The 20,204-nt window shown below is 35.4% G+C and overlaps 2 protein-coding genes across 2 annotated transcripts in view; one reads left to right on the top strand and one right to left on the bottom strand.

The window, feature by feature from the left end:
- The window catches only part of LOC109849798 (long chain acyl-CoA synthetase 1-like), a 7,638-nt gene extending 2,570 nt beyond the window's left edge, over nt 1-5,068 (bottom strand). Inside the window, 11 exon segments of the mRNA XM_020419679.1 lie at nt 1-11; nt 14-130; nt 229-396; nt 470-564; nt 657-696; nt 790-866; nt 1,019-1,067; nt 1,173-1,229; nt 1,322-1,411; nt 1,485-1,548; nt 2,032-5,068. The exon segment at nt 1-11 is cut by the window's left edge and continues 86 nt beyond it. Coding sequence (XP_020275268.1) covers nt 1-11; nt 14-130; nt 229-396; nt 470-564; nt 657-696; nt 790-866; nt 1,019-1,067; nt 1,173-1,229; nt 1,322-1,411; nt 1,485-1,548; nt 2,032-2,180 — 917 coding nt within the window. The 5' untranslated portion in view covers nt 2,181-5,068.
- Nucleotides 9,855-20,204, top strand: part of LOC109846979 (cell division cycle 20.5, cofactor of APC complex-like) — a 61,366-nt gene continuing 51,016 nt past the window's right edge. Inside the window, exon 1 of the mRNA XM_020416221.1 lies at nt 9,855-9,970. Coding sequence (XP_020271810.1) covers nt 9,855-9,970 — 116 coding nt within the window. The remainder of the gene's footprint in view (nt 9,971-20,204) is intronic.

The raw sequence follows: 20,204 nt of genomic DNA, 5'->3' as shown, positions 1-20,204 counted from the left end.
AAGAACCTTAAGCCATTACCCCCTGATAATATCCAACAGAAGCTCCCCTGTGGAAGAAATATTCTTCAATCATACGGTCAAGGATGTGAGCAAGAGGGAGGAAAGAGAGGTAAACATCATCGACTGTCATCTAATAAGAGATCATTTAAATGAATCAATCTAGTAAAGATGACAGTATACATAAAAGAAATCTCTTTATCACTTAAACAAGTACATGAAGAAACTTACCTTTTCTTCAAATTGTTCCATGTACAAGTCGAGACCTTGCACATAAGTAGCATGGTTCTCATGAGTCAATATGACTCCCTTGGGATGTCCACTGGTTCCACTTGTATACATTATTGTGCATATATCCAGAGACTGAGGCGGAAGAGGCTCCGAAGGAAATTCTTTTCCCTAATTAATGTTAACACGTTTTGGATTAAAACCAAACCAAACTTCATAAATCATATTGATTTTCTTTGCTAACCATATCGAGGAACTCAATCCAGGTGTAAGCTTTCATTCCGAGGTTTGTAGCTGCATCTTTCTCTTCCTTGGCCATCGATGTGAACGATATGAGAGCTGTGATTGTAAATAAAAGCAAAATTTCAACCACAAATTGAAAAAGAAAAATTTCCTATTATATGATTAGTATTTGACATAGTGAGCCTCACATTTCAAACGTTTAGCTGATGTGCAGTCAGAAGATAAAATCTACAAAAGAAGATATCATACGAAGCTTATCAACAAATTGTGGAAAATCACATTCATGAAATTCTGAGTTACTGAAAACCATCGAATTATTACTCGATTCACTTTCTTATCCTGTACAAAGACAAAGTCAATTTCTGCGTGGTCTATTATGTAGTCCACAGCTCCCGATCCTGTTGAATATTAAAATGGAAACAATTTAAGAGATATATGTTAGATTGAAGATTTTGAATGATAATAAAAAGCACTGTCATAATCAAAATCATTTGAAAGAGCCGGGGGGGGGGGGGGGGGGGGCGGGCGGGTGGGAATTAGTAAACTAAACTAGTGTATTCATAGAGGGGAACACAAATTAAGCTGTAACCATTACAAGCCTGCACCAAGTAAAAGAAAGTATTTCAGATCAAGGAAGTCATCATAATTCTTAATTTAAGACTAGAAGAAGACAAATTAATCAAAATAAAGATACATATATTTACCTGCATTGCCACTATCCATTGAGGACAGTTTGCTCCATAAATTCCTATACGTGACCCCTTGAGCAAAATCATCAACTTTTCAATAACTATAAACAATCATAGATTAGATAAATTATGCAAGCTAGTCTAGTTTTGGATTTTTTTCTTACAGGTTTGGCACCTAGATACTGTAAAGCGGAACCAACTCGCAAAACTTCCTCGTAAATTTCGTTGTAAGTTTTCCATTTATAAGGCCCTGCCTGATATAATTAGCAGAATTACTCTCCTGTTAGCTCCTCATAAAAACTACAAATGAACTATCAAATGAACTACCTTTCCATTAGTAAACTCGCGCCAACCAAGCATTCTATTTCCAGGGTACTTCTCTGCTGCAGTGCTGAAAATTGAAAGTTCCATTTTCAGTCTTTTGATTCCCATAAATCAACATCGTCCGAAAGATGTAGTTACTCTGGAAATCTTGTCAAGGGTTGAGGTCAATCTTATATGCTAACTTTTCCCAGCATTAACGTCGAAGAACCAATTTTAGATACTCATCTGGTTACATTTTTGAACCTGGCAACCCTAAATTATAGTTTATCGCAAAAACATTTCATCATAAAGTACCGTTAGCTAGCAGCATGATGAGATCCTCCATAAAATTAATTAAAAAAAAAATCTTCAACTCTCGTAACTCATTTCATAATCTAATCAAAGGCCGAACTTGAGTGTTAATGCTGCATATTATTTTCAAAAACATCATCAAGACTCCGAGACTGATCATATTACCAACAAATCATGAAGCATCCTAGTTAGTTACGTGATAATTTTGTACGCCCAAAATAAAAATAAAAAAAAGGAGGGGGAAAGCTTAGAAAATCACCTGAAAACTTGCCAAGAGGTGGTCATGTTAGGATCCGGGGGAGGAAACCCATCCCTTGCCAGTGCATTGCGGTACACCGGACCAACATTGGGCTCCCCGTTCTTGCTTCCAGCTCTCCCGCTCTCTACTTGAACTGTGTACTTGTCCATTGATAGCCTTCTCCCTCACTCTTGTCTTCTTCAAGAATTTCCAGGATCCCTGGTGATCAGGCCAACACTAATATATATAGAAGCAGACCCGGTGGTTAATACTTCGTGCTCTTGGAGCTTCAATCACTGTCACGGGCTAATTAATGCTCATGGAGTCATGGGCCATTTCCAGTGTCATAAATTTGAGGTGCGTCACCTAGTTACTTGGCAACACCTTGGGGGTGCTTGAAAGACCCCCCGAATCCTTTGTTTTTCCTTCTAATAAACAGAAAGCTTTCTAGAACGGGTCCCTAACGTGAGGAAAATGCTCCTCAAACCGGGAAAAAAAACATCCTTAAATTTCTCATTCTTCTTAATAACGTCTTTCTTCCTAAATAAACCCTCAGCTCTCTCTTAAAGTCGGTCGATGCGGACGGATAGCGTGGGGTAGGAAATATATATATTTTTTCTCTCTTTTGCGTAAAAATTTATGAAAATGATTGGAAAAAGGATTTTCTTTGCATGAGGGACACTTCATTACTTGAGGAGGTACATGGAAAAAACTAGCTTGTTGGTGTTTAGTAGCTAGGAAAAACGAAGTGTGTAGAGTTTCGTGAGAAACACCTCAAAGTGTTGAGGATTTTATGAAATATATTTACCTGTAGACAAAGACTATTGTCTTGCAGTCATGAGAGCCCATAATTTTAACTTTTCTCAATTTGAAAACAGAAATATATTTCCTAACAAAAAAGGTGGTAAATAGTTAAAAGATTTCAGTCCAATTAAAACCAAGATTAATCTGATCAAAGCCAAAACGAAGAAATTCTAGTTTTGCCCGTAAAGGCGCAAGAACAATGAAAGAAGAGATGGTAGCTTTGTTAGAGAGATATTATTATCTAGTATTCAGTGACCAAATCTTAAAACTCGGCAATATATCTCAACAACCAAATTAACGGGCCTGACTTATTGTTAGTATTAATTAGAGAAAGAAGAATATGGCAGGTTTTAGATTCTGCAAACCATATTGTTATTCTTTACTTAATTAAATTGTTCATTCTAGAAGATTTAAGTTTTCATTCAAATGTTAAATATTATTTCAAAATTATCTTCGTAAAGTATCTCTCATGCTTATTTCTTGCGATGCACGGCATCGCCAGCACCAGAAAGTAACTTATAACCTATGTTTAGTTAGCAACCTTGTTGTATAAATGAACTTCCAAGGTTTCATTTTCACTTATATATTTTATTTTCCATGGTTCCACTGTCACTTCAACTAATTCAGCGCCCAATGATTTCACTCACACAGAAACCGATTAATTAATAAATAAACCATTCAAAAATGGTTACAAATATTGCTATTGCTAGGAGTTGGCACTAATTAATAAGCGCAAGGACAGTAAACATTCAATTAAGCCCATGCCTGCAATGGCGGAGGCGGAAATCTTAGCTGTGAGGCAAGGATCAACACATAAATCCTCCCTTATTTATTTCATCAAGAAAAGAGCACTAATTTCAAAGTAAATCTGTATATTTTAATTCAATTAATGATATATATTCATGATATATAAACTATAACTAACGTAAGAGAGGTTATAAATAAAATACCCATTAAGAAATATGTATCATATGACACTTCTTGGAATGAGTTTCCTCTATTATGATTATATCGGTGGTAAAACTTTCTACAAATTAATTTTCAATCTGCAGTTGTCTGTTGGAAACCTATCAGCATCGCAAAGCCTTATTTTCATAATTTTCATAGCTGAATTTGATCGCTCTCTACTAGCTAGTGGATATAAACATGAAGTGTTAAAGCAAAATAAACAATTTTTATCTTCCCTGTAACAACTAGTGCTTGGCACAAATCAAAAAGGGTTTTACATATTGTGAAAATTTGCAAGATTTTTTTCATGGGTTCGATTACTGAAAGGCATCTAATGCTAAGTGCTTATTCCCATTCACATATGTAGTGGGGCCCAACTCATTTTCACTTCTCTGCTAGTAGCGATAGACTTTGGCTATTTCGCAAAAGAAGCTGTTAGTTCTGCTAGCTAAATAACACATATGCATAATGAACATAACCAAAAATAGAAATTATAACTATATATTTTGAAGAAAAATATTAGTACAGGCTGTTTTTATAACTATATCATTTTATTAGAGCGATGAATGTAAATCAACTTTAACAGAATGCTATTTTCGTATAATTTTTTGTTTATTTATTGATTTAAATATTGGCATATAATACTTTTTATTTATTTAAGTAGCAATTTGAATTCTTTTTGCTACTATAAGTTTGTAAGGCCAATGAATGAACCAATAGTATTGAATCCCATAACTCATTGTATGAATTCTATACAATATCAAGAATACAATGCAAAACGGGACTCTCATTCTTGTACTCTACGGTGTAGCCTATGGATCACTTCAAGAAAAAGAAAAATGTTCGACATTCTAAAGACGAATTTGATGCTATTTGTCTTGTTGGTTCAAGTTTTTGTGCTTAAATTGGCTAAATGGCACTTAAATACCACAACGTTTTACTGTTTTGACAATTAAATACCATGAGTTATTTGTTGTGACAAATACATACCATAACAAATACATACCATAAATTGTTAAAATTGGCATGTTAGCGCTCTTAATTATGCAAACATGAAAACTTTCACCCAAATATTTTTCTATGATACTTACATGCTAATTTTATCACTATGATACTTGTGTGCTAATTTGAAAGTTTTATAACTATTAATATTATTAAATTTGCTATTAAATCTAGCAATTTTTTTTAAACTTATCTTCGTTCTAATTTAAAATAAAGTTGTGACATGTTCGTGTCATATGATAATATTCAGGTGAAATTTTTACGTTTAGGGGCTGTTTGGTTCGTTTCCTAGATATAGGAAAATACATTTCCATGTACAAAAACACAAGTTTTGAGTTTTCTAAACTTTTCCAAGAAATAGATTATTTCTCTTTGGTTCGCACAAAAAAATGGTGAAAAACTAATGTATTTATTTTTCTTGTGTTTGGTTCGCATGGAAAAAAGGGAAAACTTTTGTTTATATGACAAAAAGCTGACGTGCCTGCAGTTTTCGTCAATTTCACGAGGTTGAGGAAGGAATTGGGGGAGAGAAAAAAAAATCTGATGTGGCGACGATTTTCACCAAGTTTCCTGTCTTCAACCCTAGCGAACCAAAGATGGAAAAAAACCCGACGGAAAGCTTATATCCTACGTGGCCACGAAAAATCTGATGTGAAGGCGGTGTAAAACTTTTCCACCGAGTTAAAAAACGAACCAAACAGCCCCTTACATGGTCGAGAAACTAACTTATGGTACTTATTTGTTACAGAAAACAACTTTTTGTACTTACTTGTCACAAAAAACAATTTAAAACAACTAATGATGCTTATTTGTCATAGAAAATAACTCATGATATTCAAGTGCCAAAATGGGGATACTTTTGTGATAATTAAGTGCCATTTAACTATTTAAATTTGGATTCGTAAGAAATAAAGGAAAGAATAGAGAAAAATCTACAAAAAATGACCTCCTTAATAACACTCCCATTACAAACGTCAGGTCATAGACTAACAGATACGACGGCATATTAAGAGCACAAAGAAAGTAAAATGTCAGGCACTTCAAATCTTCAGGAGCAAAAAACTTGGCACCATGAAGTTTTCTAAATTTCTAAATGTTTAATAATATAAAGAGAGTAGTTAACATACTACACACAGTGAAGGAAAGAATACTTTTGAGAGAGAGAGAGACTTACAAACAAAATAGAGATGCTTTGCTGTTGCCCACTCTATTGTACTTTTCCACGATTTATAGCTAGCTAGCCCATCCTGCAGTTCGGCCTCTTTTAATATCCAGTAGTTGGAAACGGACGGACCCGCCCCCACCTCTCAATCATTTATGCATTCAATCTCTCTTTCTCCACCGTGCCCATTTGTGAGCAACGGAGTTATCAATATTAGTTGGAAGAGAACATCTTGATTGACGACGAGCATATTAGACCATATATATGACTGTACTTTGTAAACTATTCCTCCGTTACTACACCCAAATATTACCAAGCCCATGATGACACATCAAGTTTAATAGCAATTCAAGTAGAATAACTCCACACTTTTGTGTCAAGTAGTGTAGGAATAGTTTAGATAATATAGTTTAGTTGGAAGAGAACCAGATTGGCTGAGCACTTGATGGACCACGTATAGTAACCGCTAGATGTGTAAAAGATGACCTTTCTCAATGTTGGTGATGAAATAGCCAATAATCAATATGTAGGAAAGGCAATATTGCTATGGAAAATAATGCTTATCTAAAAAATTTAACTTAGCAAAAGCTGTGTTGTAGCCCCTTGCTTTTAAGAAAGGGGTATTTATCTTTTAACCCAAAGTTTTATTCTAACTTATTTAAAAACTATCCATTCTTAAAACCACTCATACACCAAATAATCTCCAACTAACTTATTTTTAAACCCAAAGCATCAAATACAAGGCATTTGTATTCTGTACTTACCCAAAAAGGGTAAAACCCCAAAAATACCCTATTGTCTTTCTCATTATCGCCTCCCCTCAACTCAGTTCTCAATGAACTAGTCCTCTCGTCTCCATCCTTCTCTAGTGGGATAACATCTCATCATGCTCACACCACCTCCCTCGAAACTAAACCTGTCACCTATGAACCAGATGACACCCTCTTCACTCTTAACTTAGCTCACAACCTGTTAGCTAATATCCCTCAATGAAAGAAGGTTACCTCACTACGACCAAACAATAGCACAAATACTACTCTTAGCAATGGGTTTATTGTTGAGTTCATGATGACTCTAATTAGGATTAGTTATACTATCCTAATTAGGATTGGATTGAAGGAATTAATTGAATTGGGAAATTCAATTAGGATTCAAGTTAGAGTTCTAATAGGATTGAGCAAAATCAATCTCTATATATATTGTATCAATCCATGGGTTTAAAAAAAAGAAGAAAAAAGAGAGATCTATATTCCACATTTGTTAGGGGTGTGTAGTTTCAACCTCTTGTAATATCTTCTCAAAAGAAATAAGATCTACACCTTTCTCCCCATGGACGTACACAGATCATCATGATTGTGTAGAACCAGGTTAAATCTTGTTGTTTGCTGTTTGTCTTGATTGCTTGGTAGATCTAGGGTTTCTTAATTGTTTAAGTTTTATCTTCCGCGGCTTGAATATTCAAACAATTGGTATCAGAGCTACTATGGCAACCAAGACGACAGTGACCAAGTTCGAGGTGGAGAAATTTGACGGCAAGTCGAATTTTCTCTTGTGGAAGATGCGCGTCATGGCGTTACTAGTGAAGGAAGGGGTCCACCGATCCCTAGACGGTTTTTAGAAGAAGCCATTCACTTTAGATGAAGATGAGTGGAAAGACATAGATGTCCGCGCAAAGGTTACAATTATCATGTGCTTGTTAGATGAGGTGCTCTACAACGTTATGAACGAGAGCATGACTGCGGCTATGTGGTGTAAGTTGGAAAGCTTGTATATAACGAAGAGTTTGTCAAATAAACTCTTCAAGAAGAAGCAACTATATGAACTTCGGATGAAGGAAGATACGCCTATTCTGCAACACTTGAACATCTTCAATAGGATTATTGGCGATTTGTTGGCTCTCGAGGTGAAGTTAGAAGAAGAAGACCAAGCTCTTCAGTTGCTGTGTTCGCTTCCACCCAGTTACAATCACTTGACGACTACCATCATGTATGGGAAGGAGACTTTAGAGTTGGAGGATGTCATCTTAGTGCTTCAGAATAATGAACTCATCAGGAAGACGAATACCAAGGAGGAATCCTCATGTCTAGTGGCCAATGTAAAGAAAGGGAAGTCGAAGGGCAAGGATCCGGTCAAGGCTCAAGAAATTCTAGTTTTGTCGTCTGTTTTTGGTGCAAACAACCAGGTCACTTCAAGAAGGATTGCAAGTCGTACAATGAGTACTTAAAGAAACATGATGGTGGGACTGACAACACTAAGGGTAAGGATAATCATGCTGGTGTCGTAGAAGATCTTTGTGATGTACTGACTGCGGAGTCAGGTATGGGCAAGTATACGGATGATTGATTCAGGATGCACATATCACATGTTCCCAAGGAGGGAGTGGTTCAGTACTTATAGGCTTGTTTCTGGAGGATCGGTTCTCATGAGGAACGATGCAGTGTGTCAGATTGTTAGCATTGGGAACATCAGGTTGAAGATGCACGATGGACAGGAAAGGATTCTCCCTAATGTTCGGTATGTTCCGGACATAAAAAAAATCTTCTTTTGTTGGGAGCTCTTGAGGCTCAAGAGTGCAAGTTCAGTGGTGAAGGTGGAGCTATCACAGTCTTCAGGGATGCTACTGCTGTTCTGAAAGGAGAGCACACGAGGAACTTGTACAAACTTATAGGCAGCGTCATTGAGGGCAATGTTTCAATAGCAGAAGAGAAGACTGGTCAATCGAGACTTTGGTACATGCGTCTAGGACACATGAGCAATAGGGTCTGCAAGTACTCCACTGCAAGGGCGTGCTTTCAGAAATAACTCAATGCAAACTTGACTTTTGTAAGTATTGTGTTATGGGAAAGCAGCGTAGAGTATCTTTCTCTACTTTGAAGCATAAGTCCAAGGGGTTGCTAGATCTTTTCCACACTGATGTATGGGGGGCCCTCACCGAAGGCATCCATTGGAGGTGCGAGGTATTATGTTACCTTCATTGATGATTTCTCCAGGAAGCTTTAGGTCTATTTCTTGAAACAGAAGTCTGAGGTTTTTCAGAAGTTCAAGGAGTGGAAGGCGTTGGTGGAAAATAAGAAGGGGCTGAAATTAAAAGTCTTTAGGTTAAATAATAGGGGTGAGTATACCTCCGGAGAATTCAAAGAGTACTTGACTGATGAAGGCATCCAACATCAGTTAAGTGTGCCAGGACGACCAGAACAAAATGGAGTAGCTGAACGCATGAATCAGACACTGATGGTAAGAGCCCGCAGTCTCTTGCTACAAGCAGGCATGTCCAAAGGTTTTTGGGTGGAAGCGGTAAATCATGCGTGTTATTTGATTAACAGGTCACCATCTACAACCGTTGATCTTCAGATCCTAGAGGAGATACGGCGAGGACAATCAGTGGACTACTCAAATTTACTCATATTTAATTGTCCAACGCATAGTCTTGTAGACAGTCAGAAGATAAAAAAGCTAGAGTCCAAGTTGAGACAGTATATCTTCATAGGATTCACTTCTGGAGTCAAAGGGTACCGGTTATGGGATCCTGAGACTCATAGTGCCTTTACCAGTAGAGATGTGGTATTTGATGAAGACGCTATCATGCAGGCAGATTTGAAGACAGAAGACAAGGTGCAAGGTGGAGCTCTAGATGCTTCTACAGATTCTCGGGTACAAGAGGTGGAGTTTTCGAAAAGCCCTGCAAGCCCTAGTGGGCCTACCGATGAGACTCCAACCGAAGATGGAGACAGAGCTACTACACAAGAGGAGTAGCCAATAGCGTTGAGACGCTTAAGCCGTACAGTGGTGCCACCTACTAGATATTGTTGGGAAGACAATGATCACATATTTTTTTGTTTTATTCACAGAAGCTAGAGACCTATGTAGCTACAGAGAGGCTGTTGAAGTAGATGATCATGACAGGTGGATTACAGTCATGGAGTAGGAGATGGAGTCTTTGGAGAAGAATCAAACATGGGTTCTGGTTAATCTTCCAAGAGTCTTAAAGGCGATTGGTTGCAAGTGGTTCTTTCAGAAGAAAGATGGCGAGCAATTCAAGGCAAGGTTGGTTGCCAAGGATATGCTCAAAAGGAAGGAGTGGACTACAATGAGATTTTTTCTCCCGTAGTCAAACATAATGTTGATTATCATATCTCCATGATAGTATTTTGATGATAACAATTTATATAGTGTGTGCACTAACTTTTATATGCAGATTTCAATATCAGAATATGAACAAGTGCAAGATGTTTTCAAGGCATTATGAAGTGAAGAAAATGAAGAACAGATGAGATAATGTATTTTATATTTTCTTTATTTAGAATTATTGTACAAGCCTTGATCACACACACGCACAAACACACAATATTAGAACACACTAACACATGCTTAGTGTGTTGGTTAACTATAGAAATCCCCTATGTTAACGGTCGAATGCCATCTCATATTCTCAGCCAGCTCGGCAGACATATAAAACCTCTGCAGCCTAGGAATAATAGAAAAATATCGGAGAACCTTCACAGGGATTCTGGACTGTTTATCCGATGATATGCCTTCAGATGTGCCCGTATGTTTTTTCCAGCGTGATACATGACACGTCGGACATTCCTCTAGACCTTCATTACCCTTATTGTACAAGATGCAGTCATTAGGACAGGCGTCTATCTTTTTGTAATCAAGACCCAGGGTATCAACAATCTTGTGAGCTTCATAATAAGTTGTGGGGATGCTCTTCTCGCCGCCTGGAATGACTTTCCTGAGCAAGTCTAATAACATCTCGAAATGTGTAACAGCCATCCCACTGAGTGTTTGGATATGAAGAAGCCTCAGCATAAAAGAAAGCCTTGTGAACTCGGTGCAACCCTCGTATAACGGAAAGTTTAAAAATTTGTCTTTTCAAGGGCTATAAATAGGTTATTTGTTCAGAAAAATTGCAGATATATACATACTCATAAGCTTTGATCTTTGTGCAATTTTTCAAGTGAAAAATATTTAGATTTTGAGAAAAAGAGAAGTTTCTGAAATTGCCTCTGAACATTATTCAAAAACCTATTGTTTAGGCAATTTATAGAGATTAAAAGAATCCTAAGCCACTGCTGCACTTCACTACACATTCAAGGCTTATAGGATCAATTGTGTTCTTGCTTCAAAAAGGATTCCTCTCGGGTTTGAGAGGGTTGATCTATTGGTTTAGAGATTGGTGTTCATATTGGCAAGGTGTTTGTCAATTGGTGTTGTAATTTGTAGGGACTTACAAATTGGTCAGGTTTGAGTTTGATTTTGTAAGTTTATTCAAAATCATAGTGAAAACTCTCAAGCGGGATTTGCTTGGGGACTGGATGTACACCGGATTGGTGGAACCAGTATAAATCCTTGTGTTTGTGATTGTGAATTTCTGAGATTGCTATTTTTCTTTGCAATTTATAATATACTTTGCATAAATTTTAAAAGAATACTATCCACCCCTCCTCTAGTGTTCAAGTGTATCTATTTCAGATCCTACATTTGGTATCAGAGCAAGGTGAAAGATGGCATCTACAAATACATCACAATTCAAAGAAGGTCACTCTACAAATCGTTCACCAATGTTCGATGGATTGAACTACAACTTTGGAACATCGTAGAAACAAAATATGAGAAGCCAACAACTCCTTTTGAAGAATGGACTACTTCTCAAAGAAATAATGCAAATTTGGATTCAAAAGCAATGAATGCATTATTTTGTGCACTTGACAAGAATGAGTTCAATAAGGTGTCAACGGCCACATCTGCATACGATATTTGGCATACACTTGAGGTAACTCATGAAGGTACAAATAAAGTTAAAGAATCTAAAATTTCTGTTCTTGTGCACAGATTTGAATTGTTTAAGATGAAGGAAAATAAGACTATTGGATAAATGTTTACAAGATTCACCGACATTACAAATTCTCTCATTGGTCTTGGAAAAACATATACTCAAGTGGAGATGATAAGAAAGATACTTCGTTCACTTACTCCACAATGGGAAAAGAAAGTTACCGCAATTGAAGAAGCCAATGATTTGTCAACTCTTACGGTTAAAAATCTTATTGGTAATCTTATGGCATATGAAGTTCAAATTGAAGATAGAAAGAATGATGAAGAATCAAAGAACAATAAAGTTCTTGCTTTCAATACTACTTCCGATAAAGAAGATTCAGATGATGATGATGAAATGGGCATGTTTGCACGAAAATTTCAGAAATTTATAAAACGAGGTAATTTTGAATCTAAGAGTTCAATTTCAAATAACCCTCTTTGTTTTAAGTGTAATAAACCAGGGCATATGAAGAAAGATTGTCCAATATTGAAGAATAAGTAAAAGTCAAGTTATTTCAACAACTTCAACAACATTCAAAATAACAAGAAAAGGAAAGCAATGGCAGTCACTTGGGATGATAGTGATGAATCATCTTCAGATGAAGAAATTGAAGAAAAGGAAAGTGCTCACATGTGTTTCATGGCACAAGATGAAGTAAGTGAAAATGAAGAACTTTTAGATGCTTTCAATGAATTATATGAAACTTTTGTGAGATTAAAGACATCACATAATTTTCTTATAGGTGAAAATAAAAGATTACTTGAAGAAATTTTTGATTTAAATTCCTCTATTTTTTCTAATTCTCAAATAATTGAATTGAAAGAAGAAATTTTTTCTTTACTTAAAGAAAATGAATGTTTATCTAATGAGAATAAATATTTAAAATCAGAATGTAATGATTTAAATATTCGTATTAATAGTTTAGAAAAAGATATTTCTTCTTTTAAATCAAGATATGAAGTTATATGTCTAAATGTAAGCAAATTTAATAAAGGTAAAGAAAATCTCAATAACATTCTTTCTTTTCAAAGAGAATCACAAAAGACAAAAGGATTAGGTTTTCAATTTAATAAAAATAAATCAAAGAAAACAATTTTTGTAAAACCTTCTTGTGATTTGTATGAATATAGAAATGAAAATGTGTGTAAAAAGAAATCAAAATTCTTTTCTATTTGGGTTCCAAAAGAATTATCTTCTTTACATAAGAATTTTTATATTTCTGATTTTATTAAAAATATTTGTTTATCACCTAACTATTTAGGCAAATCAAACTCTTCATGGGTTTGGTTTCCTAAAGGCTAATTTAAAGGACCCAACATAGTATGGGTACCAAAATATAAATGTTTTTTTAGGTACCCAAGAAAGATAGGTGGATTTTGGATAGTGGTTGCTCCAAACATATGACTGAAAACATACAATTGTTGTCATCTTTTCAAAACAAGGATGGTGGTACCATTACTTTTGGAGATAACAACAAAGGAAAAGTCATCGGTATTGGATCTGTCGGTAATCCAAACAAACCTATCATTGATAATGTTTTATTAGTTGATGGTCTTAAACATAATTTACTTAGTATTAGTCAACTTTGTGATAAAGGTTTTAAAATTGTTTTTGAAAAAGAATCATGCTTAATTTATGATATTGATTTAATAACCATTATTTTTAAAGGTTATAGAAAAAATAACATATATGTGTTATCTATGAATAATATTTCAAATGAACATTGTCTTATTGCATCATCTAATGATTCTATTTTATGGCATAAACGTTTTGGACATGTTAACTTTAAACATATGTCTAAGATTTCTAAAAATGATTCAGTAAATGGTTTACCTAAGATGTCTTTTAAAAATAATTTTTGTGATGCATGTCAACAAGGAAAAATGCACAAATCTTCTTTCAAATCTAAAAATGTAATATCTACTATTATCTCCATACATAGTGATCATGGAGGTGAATTTGAAAATGAATTATTTGCAAATTATTGTGATAAACATGGTATATCACATACTTTTTCTTTTCCTCGTGCTGCTCCACAAAATAGAGTTGTAGAAAGGAAAAATAGAACTTTATAAGAATGTGCTAGAACCATGTTGTGTGATAGTAATTTACCTAAATATTTTTGGGCAGAAGCTGTATCAACAGCTTGTTATATATTAAATAGAGTTTTATTAAGACCTATTTTAAAGAAAACCTCTTATGAATTATTTTATAACAAAATTCCTAAAGTATCTTACTTTAAAGTTTTTGGTTGTAAATATTTTATCTTAAACACAAAGGATAACTTAGATAAATTTGATTCTAAATCCGATGAAGGAATTTTTGTTGGATATTCTAATCATAGTAAAGCATATAGAATATATAACAAAAGAACACTAGTTATTGAAGAATCTTTACATGTTTCATTTGATGAAAATTTTTCAAAATCACCTATTATTTTAAATAATGATGATGATATAATTGATACTATTCATGATACTACAATGATAGATATTACAAAAGATGATAATTTACAAAATGATTTACCTAAAGATTTTGTAGAAGTTAAAAATCATCCACATGATTTAGTTATAGGAAATATTTCTGATAAAGTAACTACTAGATCTCATTTTAATTTGATTGCTCATAATGCTTTTATTTCAACTATTGAACCTAAAAATATAAAAGAAAAATATAAAAGAAGCACTTCTTAATGATTCATGGATAATTGCTATGCAAGATGAACTAAATCAATTTACTAGAAATAATGTTTAGGATCTTATACCTAGACCTCAAAATAAATCAATTATTGGAACAAAATGGATTTTTAGAAACAAATTAGATGAATTTGGTCAAGTTGTTAGAAACAAAGCTAGATTAGTTGCTCAAGGTTATAATCAAGAAGAAGGAATTGATTATGATGAAACTTTTGCACCAGTTGCACGATTAGAATCAATTAGAATTTTACTTGCATTTGCATGTTTTATGAATTTTAAATTATTTCAAATTGGTGTTAAAAGTGCTTTTCTAAATGGTTTTATAAAAGAAGAAGTTTTTGTAGAACAACCTCCAGGTTTTGAACATGAAAGTTTTCCAAATCATGGTTTTAAACTTAAGAAAACTTTATATGGTCTTAAATAAGGACCTTGTGCTTGGTATGATAGATTAAAGAAATTTCTTTTAACTTCTGGTTTTAAAATTGGAAAAGTTGATTCAAAATTATTTATTAAGAAAATAAATAAAGATATTTTACTAATTCAAATATATGTAGATGATATTATATTTGGTTCTACTAACAATAATCTTTGTCAAGAATTTGCTAAGACTATGCAGGATGAATTTGAAATAAGTCATATGGGTGAACTAAATTTCTTCCTTGGACTACAAATTAAACAATTAAAAGAATGAATATTCATCAATCAAAGCAAGTATGCAAAAGATTTACTCAAACGTTTCGGATTAGAAAATTCAACAAGCAAACCAACACCAATGAGTACCACAACTTCACTTGACAAAGATGAAAATTGTAAGAATGTTGATCAAAAGCTCTATCGAGGTATGATTGGATCACTTCTTTACATTACTGTAAGTAGACCTGACATTATGTTTAGTGTATGTTTATGTGCTAGATTTTAATCTAATCCTAAAGAATCACATCTTAAAGCAGTGAAAAGAATTTTTAGATATATTAAAGATACTACAAATTATGGTTTGTTTTATCCAAAACATAGTTCATTTGATTTATTATCATATAGTGATACTGATTTTGCCGGATGTAAATCTGATAGAAAAAGTACAAGTGGAACATGTCATTTCTTAGGACATTCACTTGTATCTTGGTTTAGTAAAAAACAAAATTCAGTATCATTATCAACAACTGAAGCTGAATATATTGCTGTAAGTCTTGCATGTGCTCAAATATTATGGATGAAACAAACATTATCTGATTATGGCATAAATTGTCCCATATCATCCATTATGTGTGACAATTATAGTGCAATTAATTTATCTAAAAATCCTATCCAACATTCACGTACAAAACACATTGATATTAGACATCATTTTTTACGTAGTCATGTGCTTAAAGGTGACATTTCTTTAGAATTTATACCTACAGATAAACAAATAGCAGATATATTAACAAAACCCTTAAAAGAAGAAATTTATGTTAATTTAAGAAGGGAATTAGGTATATGTTCAATTGAAGATTTAAATTGAATTTTTAAAACAAACACATATGCATTTATACTCTTAATAGTCGACTAATTTGACTTATAGTCGACTACATGCATAAGTTTTACAAATAATTTTTTCTGAAAATTATAGTGTAGTCGACTACTTACCTTTATAGTCGACTACTCTATATTAAAATCTTAAAATTAACTTTCTGTTGTTTACAGTGTAGTCGACTACAGTACAGATTAGTCGACTACTCAGAGTTAAAAAATAAAAATCATCTTTCTGTCGATTACATTGTAGTCGACTACTTTGAATATTAGTCGACTACTGATTCTAAACTTTCAGTTTTACAGTTTTAAAAGCTTATTGGTTTTTTATTTAAATTTAAACCCAAAACCCAATACCCATTATCCGTTTCATTTAAGTAAAACACATCTCAACCATAGATTTTTAACTCTATCAATCTTAGCCACATATCATACATCAAATCTTAACCCTACATTCATTTCAATATCAAATCTGAACCATACATTGTATTTTCTATCTAAAAGATAAAGTAAAAATCAAAAACTACCCACTAACTCTCTAAAAACCGAACCCTCATCTTCCTCTCCTCAGAACCCACGAATCCAGGTTAGGGCATTTTCATTTCTCTCAAAATTTTCATCAATTTCTTCAATTCTCTTTCAAATCTGTCAAGCAGTCAAGTTCAGTAGTTGACTAATCCAAGCTATAGTCGACTAATCTAGGGTTTCTACAGTTTGGGTATATTTCTAAACTTGATCTTTGAATTTTTGGTTATTTATCTGTTTCATCATGTCTAGATCTAAGAAAGCTAAGAAAACCCATAGCTCTGTCAATGATGAAATCATCATCTATTTAAAAAGTCCTGATTTATTAGAAAAATTTAACAAAAATTCAACTTTTGAAGTTCTTCCAGGACGATTTGTGAAATTTGATGATTTTATACCCTGGAATTTTAGTTTATATTTTGAAAATATGGGATTGCTTGAATTATTCTCTGCTGAAAATAGAAAACCCACATATCTGTTTGGGTCAAAAGTTGATGTTTTCATTGTTATCGAATCTATTACAACTTTGGTCATTACAATAAACTCAAATAAAAATTGATCTTTTTATAAGATCTCCTTTATACAATGAAAGTAAAGATTACAACTCTTGTCAAACAGCGCAACGGACGTTTATCACCCGCTGCTTGTGTGGGTTCTTTGCCTGTGCCGGGGACGTTAATATCCGTGGACCGCCGCGGATCAGATCCGGGTAGCAGAAGTTGGATAATCAATGCTCTCACTTCACGAAGGAAGTAATTGCAGTAGCGGCGATTTTGACTAAGCAAAATCACGGCTCTTCTCGGGATTTAAGACCAAGCTTAAATCCGGAGGAATAGGGGACGGGTCTCAGATCTCTCGAACTCCACTTTTTATGCACAAGAGATCGCCAAGATCTGCTAACCATTGCTGTAAATTCGTGGCTCCACTCTCCAATTCGACAGCGTTTCACCCTCTTGATCTCCTCCCCGTGAAATGAACCCCTAGGCCTATATTTATAGGCTTTGATTGGGGGAGTTTTCGGATAAGAATGATGGATTTGGTCATATCTTTAGTCAATAATGGCCTAACCATGTTTATGGATGATATCAAGTCAGTTAGGAACCCCTAGAATAGATAAATTCTAAGAAAACCGCTCAAAACCATCAAAAACGCGTTTGGGGCTCAGATCTGAGTGACTCTGCCGCCAGGGGCTTTATCTGTTTTCTGGGTTTTGACTTGTTCCGTCGTTATGCGTATTTTGTCGTTTCGTTGACTTGTACGCTTTCCCGATTCGTTTCGCGAACGCATGGATAGCTTGGAGGTGGCCGATTAGCACGCAGGCCACTTGGTTTGTCGATTTGGTAGCTGGCGAATACACGGGCCATTTGGAGGTGGCCGGTGAGTGTATAGGCTATTCGGTTCGCCGTTTCGCTTCATGTGTTCATCGGCGTCGGATAATCCTCTTAGACTTAGATAGTGGCGTTCATCACCTTCTCTCTGTCTCGAGCTGTACATGGATACCTATAGGCATTTTTAGACGCCTACAGATACCCCTTCCAAAGTATTTCAGACTCATTCTTTTATGTAGGAGTCTGGAATGCTTTGGATATGATAGTCCCCCGCCTTTAGTCGGTGTCAAAAGACCTGTGAACTGTTTCAATTTTTGACTTCCTCAGCCTTCAGTCTATCCAATGCTTTGTCGAATAGATGAAGTTCTTCCGGCGCTGCGTTTATCGTCTGACCGTTGTCAAAGTCTTGAATCGAAATTGGTGAGTTAGTTTTGGCTCGTGTCATTGACGTTTATCGTCTGACCGTTGTCAAAGTCTTGAATCGAAATTGGTGAGTTAGTTTTGGCTCGTGTCATTGAGTTGACTTTGAACTGATTATCTTAGTTAGTTTTGGCTCGTGTCATTGAGTTGACTTTGAACTGATTATCTTTGTCACAACGCGTTGACCGGCGTTGACCTAGGGCTACGCGTTGCTCGGTGTTGGCCTTAGGGTTTTGTATTGATTGGCGTTGACTTTCATCACAACACGTTGATTGGCGTTAACACAGTTTATACTCGTACGTTTACCGCAGTATACACAGTTTAAGCTCTTAAGGTATTGGAGCATGGCAATTCCAAAATTTAGGCTGCAGGACCAACTATTAAAGTTGTTTCATCTGCAGATATGGATTTTATCTCGAAGTCGTTGTATGCTCAAATCACGAGACCAACTAATGAAGCTGATACGTCAATGACTCGCATTTATAGATTTTTTGGCAAATTCTCAGCCATCAATGGGTTTGATAAGCCTTTACCGACTACCGTTTGAGTCGGGCTAGCATGCAGATTGTTTATGGTCCGTTCTGCATGTAACGTTATGCTAAAAGAGTTAACTCTTTTAGTGCTACGATATTAAATACGTAGACTTCGTCTTTCTCCTGTGAAAAAACTAAACAACAACGTGTATCAGACGTAGATTTAGGATTTTTGGCAAACCCTCAGCCTTCAATGGATTTGACATGCCTTTACCGATTACCGTTTGAATCGGGCTTGCATGCGGATTGTTTAAGTCCGTTCCGCATGTGACATTGTGCTAAGAGAGTTAACTCTCTTAGTGCTACGATATTGAATACGTAGACTTCATCTTTCTTATGGGAATAGACTACCCGGCAACGCATGTTAGGTGCTGACTTATCCCTACTTAGGCTTCGGGATAAAATTCCCCGTACGTGTGAAGCACGGATTTTGTTGTTATGAATAATAACCTATCACAATGTCGAATATGTGGGCTTTTGTTCTTTTTACGGTTAAGAACTAACCGGCAACGCATGTTAGGCGTTGACTTATCCCTACTTAGGCTTCGGGATAAAATTCCCCATGCATAAAAGGCATGGGTTTTTATTGCTATGATGATGAATACGTAGACTTGGTTGTTTTTACGGGAACGAACCACCCAGCAACGCGGGTTAGGCGTTGACTTATCCCTACTTAGGCTTCGGGATAAAATGCTCCAGACTGGATTCTGGTATCTTTTTCAATCGGTGAAAGACTAAACCGGCAACGCGTGTTAGGCGTTGACTTATCCTTACTCAGGATTCGGGATAAAATTCCCCATGCATAAAAGGTATGGATTTTTGTTGCTACGATGCTGAATACGTAGACTTGGTTGTTTTTATGGGAACGAACTACCCAGCAACGCGGGTTAGGCGTTGACTTATCCCTACTTAGGCTTTGGGATAAAATACCCCAGACTGGATTCTGGTGTCTTTTTCAATCGGTGAAAGACTAAATCGGCAACGCGTGTTAGGCGTTGACTTATCCCTACTCAGGATTCGGGATAAAATTCCCCATGCATAAAAGGCATGGATTTTTGTTGCTACAATGCTGAATACGTAGACTTAGTCATTTTTACGGGAACGAACCACCCAGCAACACGGGTTAGGCGTTGACTTATCCCTACTTAGGCTTTGGGATAAAATACCCCAGACTGGATTCTGGTGTCTTTTTTAAATCGATGAAAGACTAAACCGGCAACGCGTGTTAGGCATTGACTTATCCCTACTCAGAATCCGGGATAAAATTTCCCATGCATAAAAGGCATGGAATTTTGTTGCTACGATGCTGAATACGTAGACTTGGTCGTTTTTACGGGAACGAACCACCCAGCAACGCGAGTTAGGCGTTGACTTATCCCTACTTAGGCTTTGGGATAAAATACCCCAGACTGGATTCTGGTGTCATTTTTTAATCGGTGAAAGACT

Source organism: Asparagus officinalis, chromosome 7 (genome assembly GCF_001876935.1).
Source record: "Asparagus officinalis chromosome 7, Aspof.V1, whole genome shotgun sequence".
Lineage (NCBI taxonomy): Eukaryota > Viridiplantae > Streptophyta > Magnoliopsida > Asparagales > Asparagaceae > Asparagus > Asparagus officinalis.
This window is presented reverse-complemented; position numbering and strand designations above follow the sequence as displayed.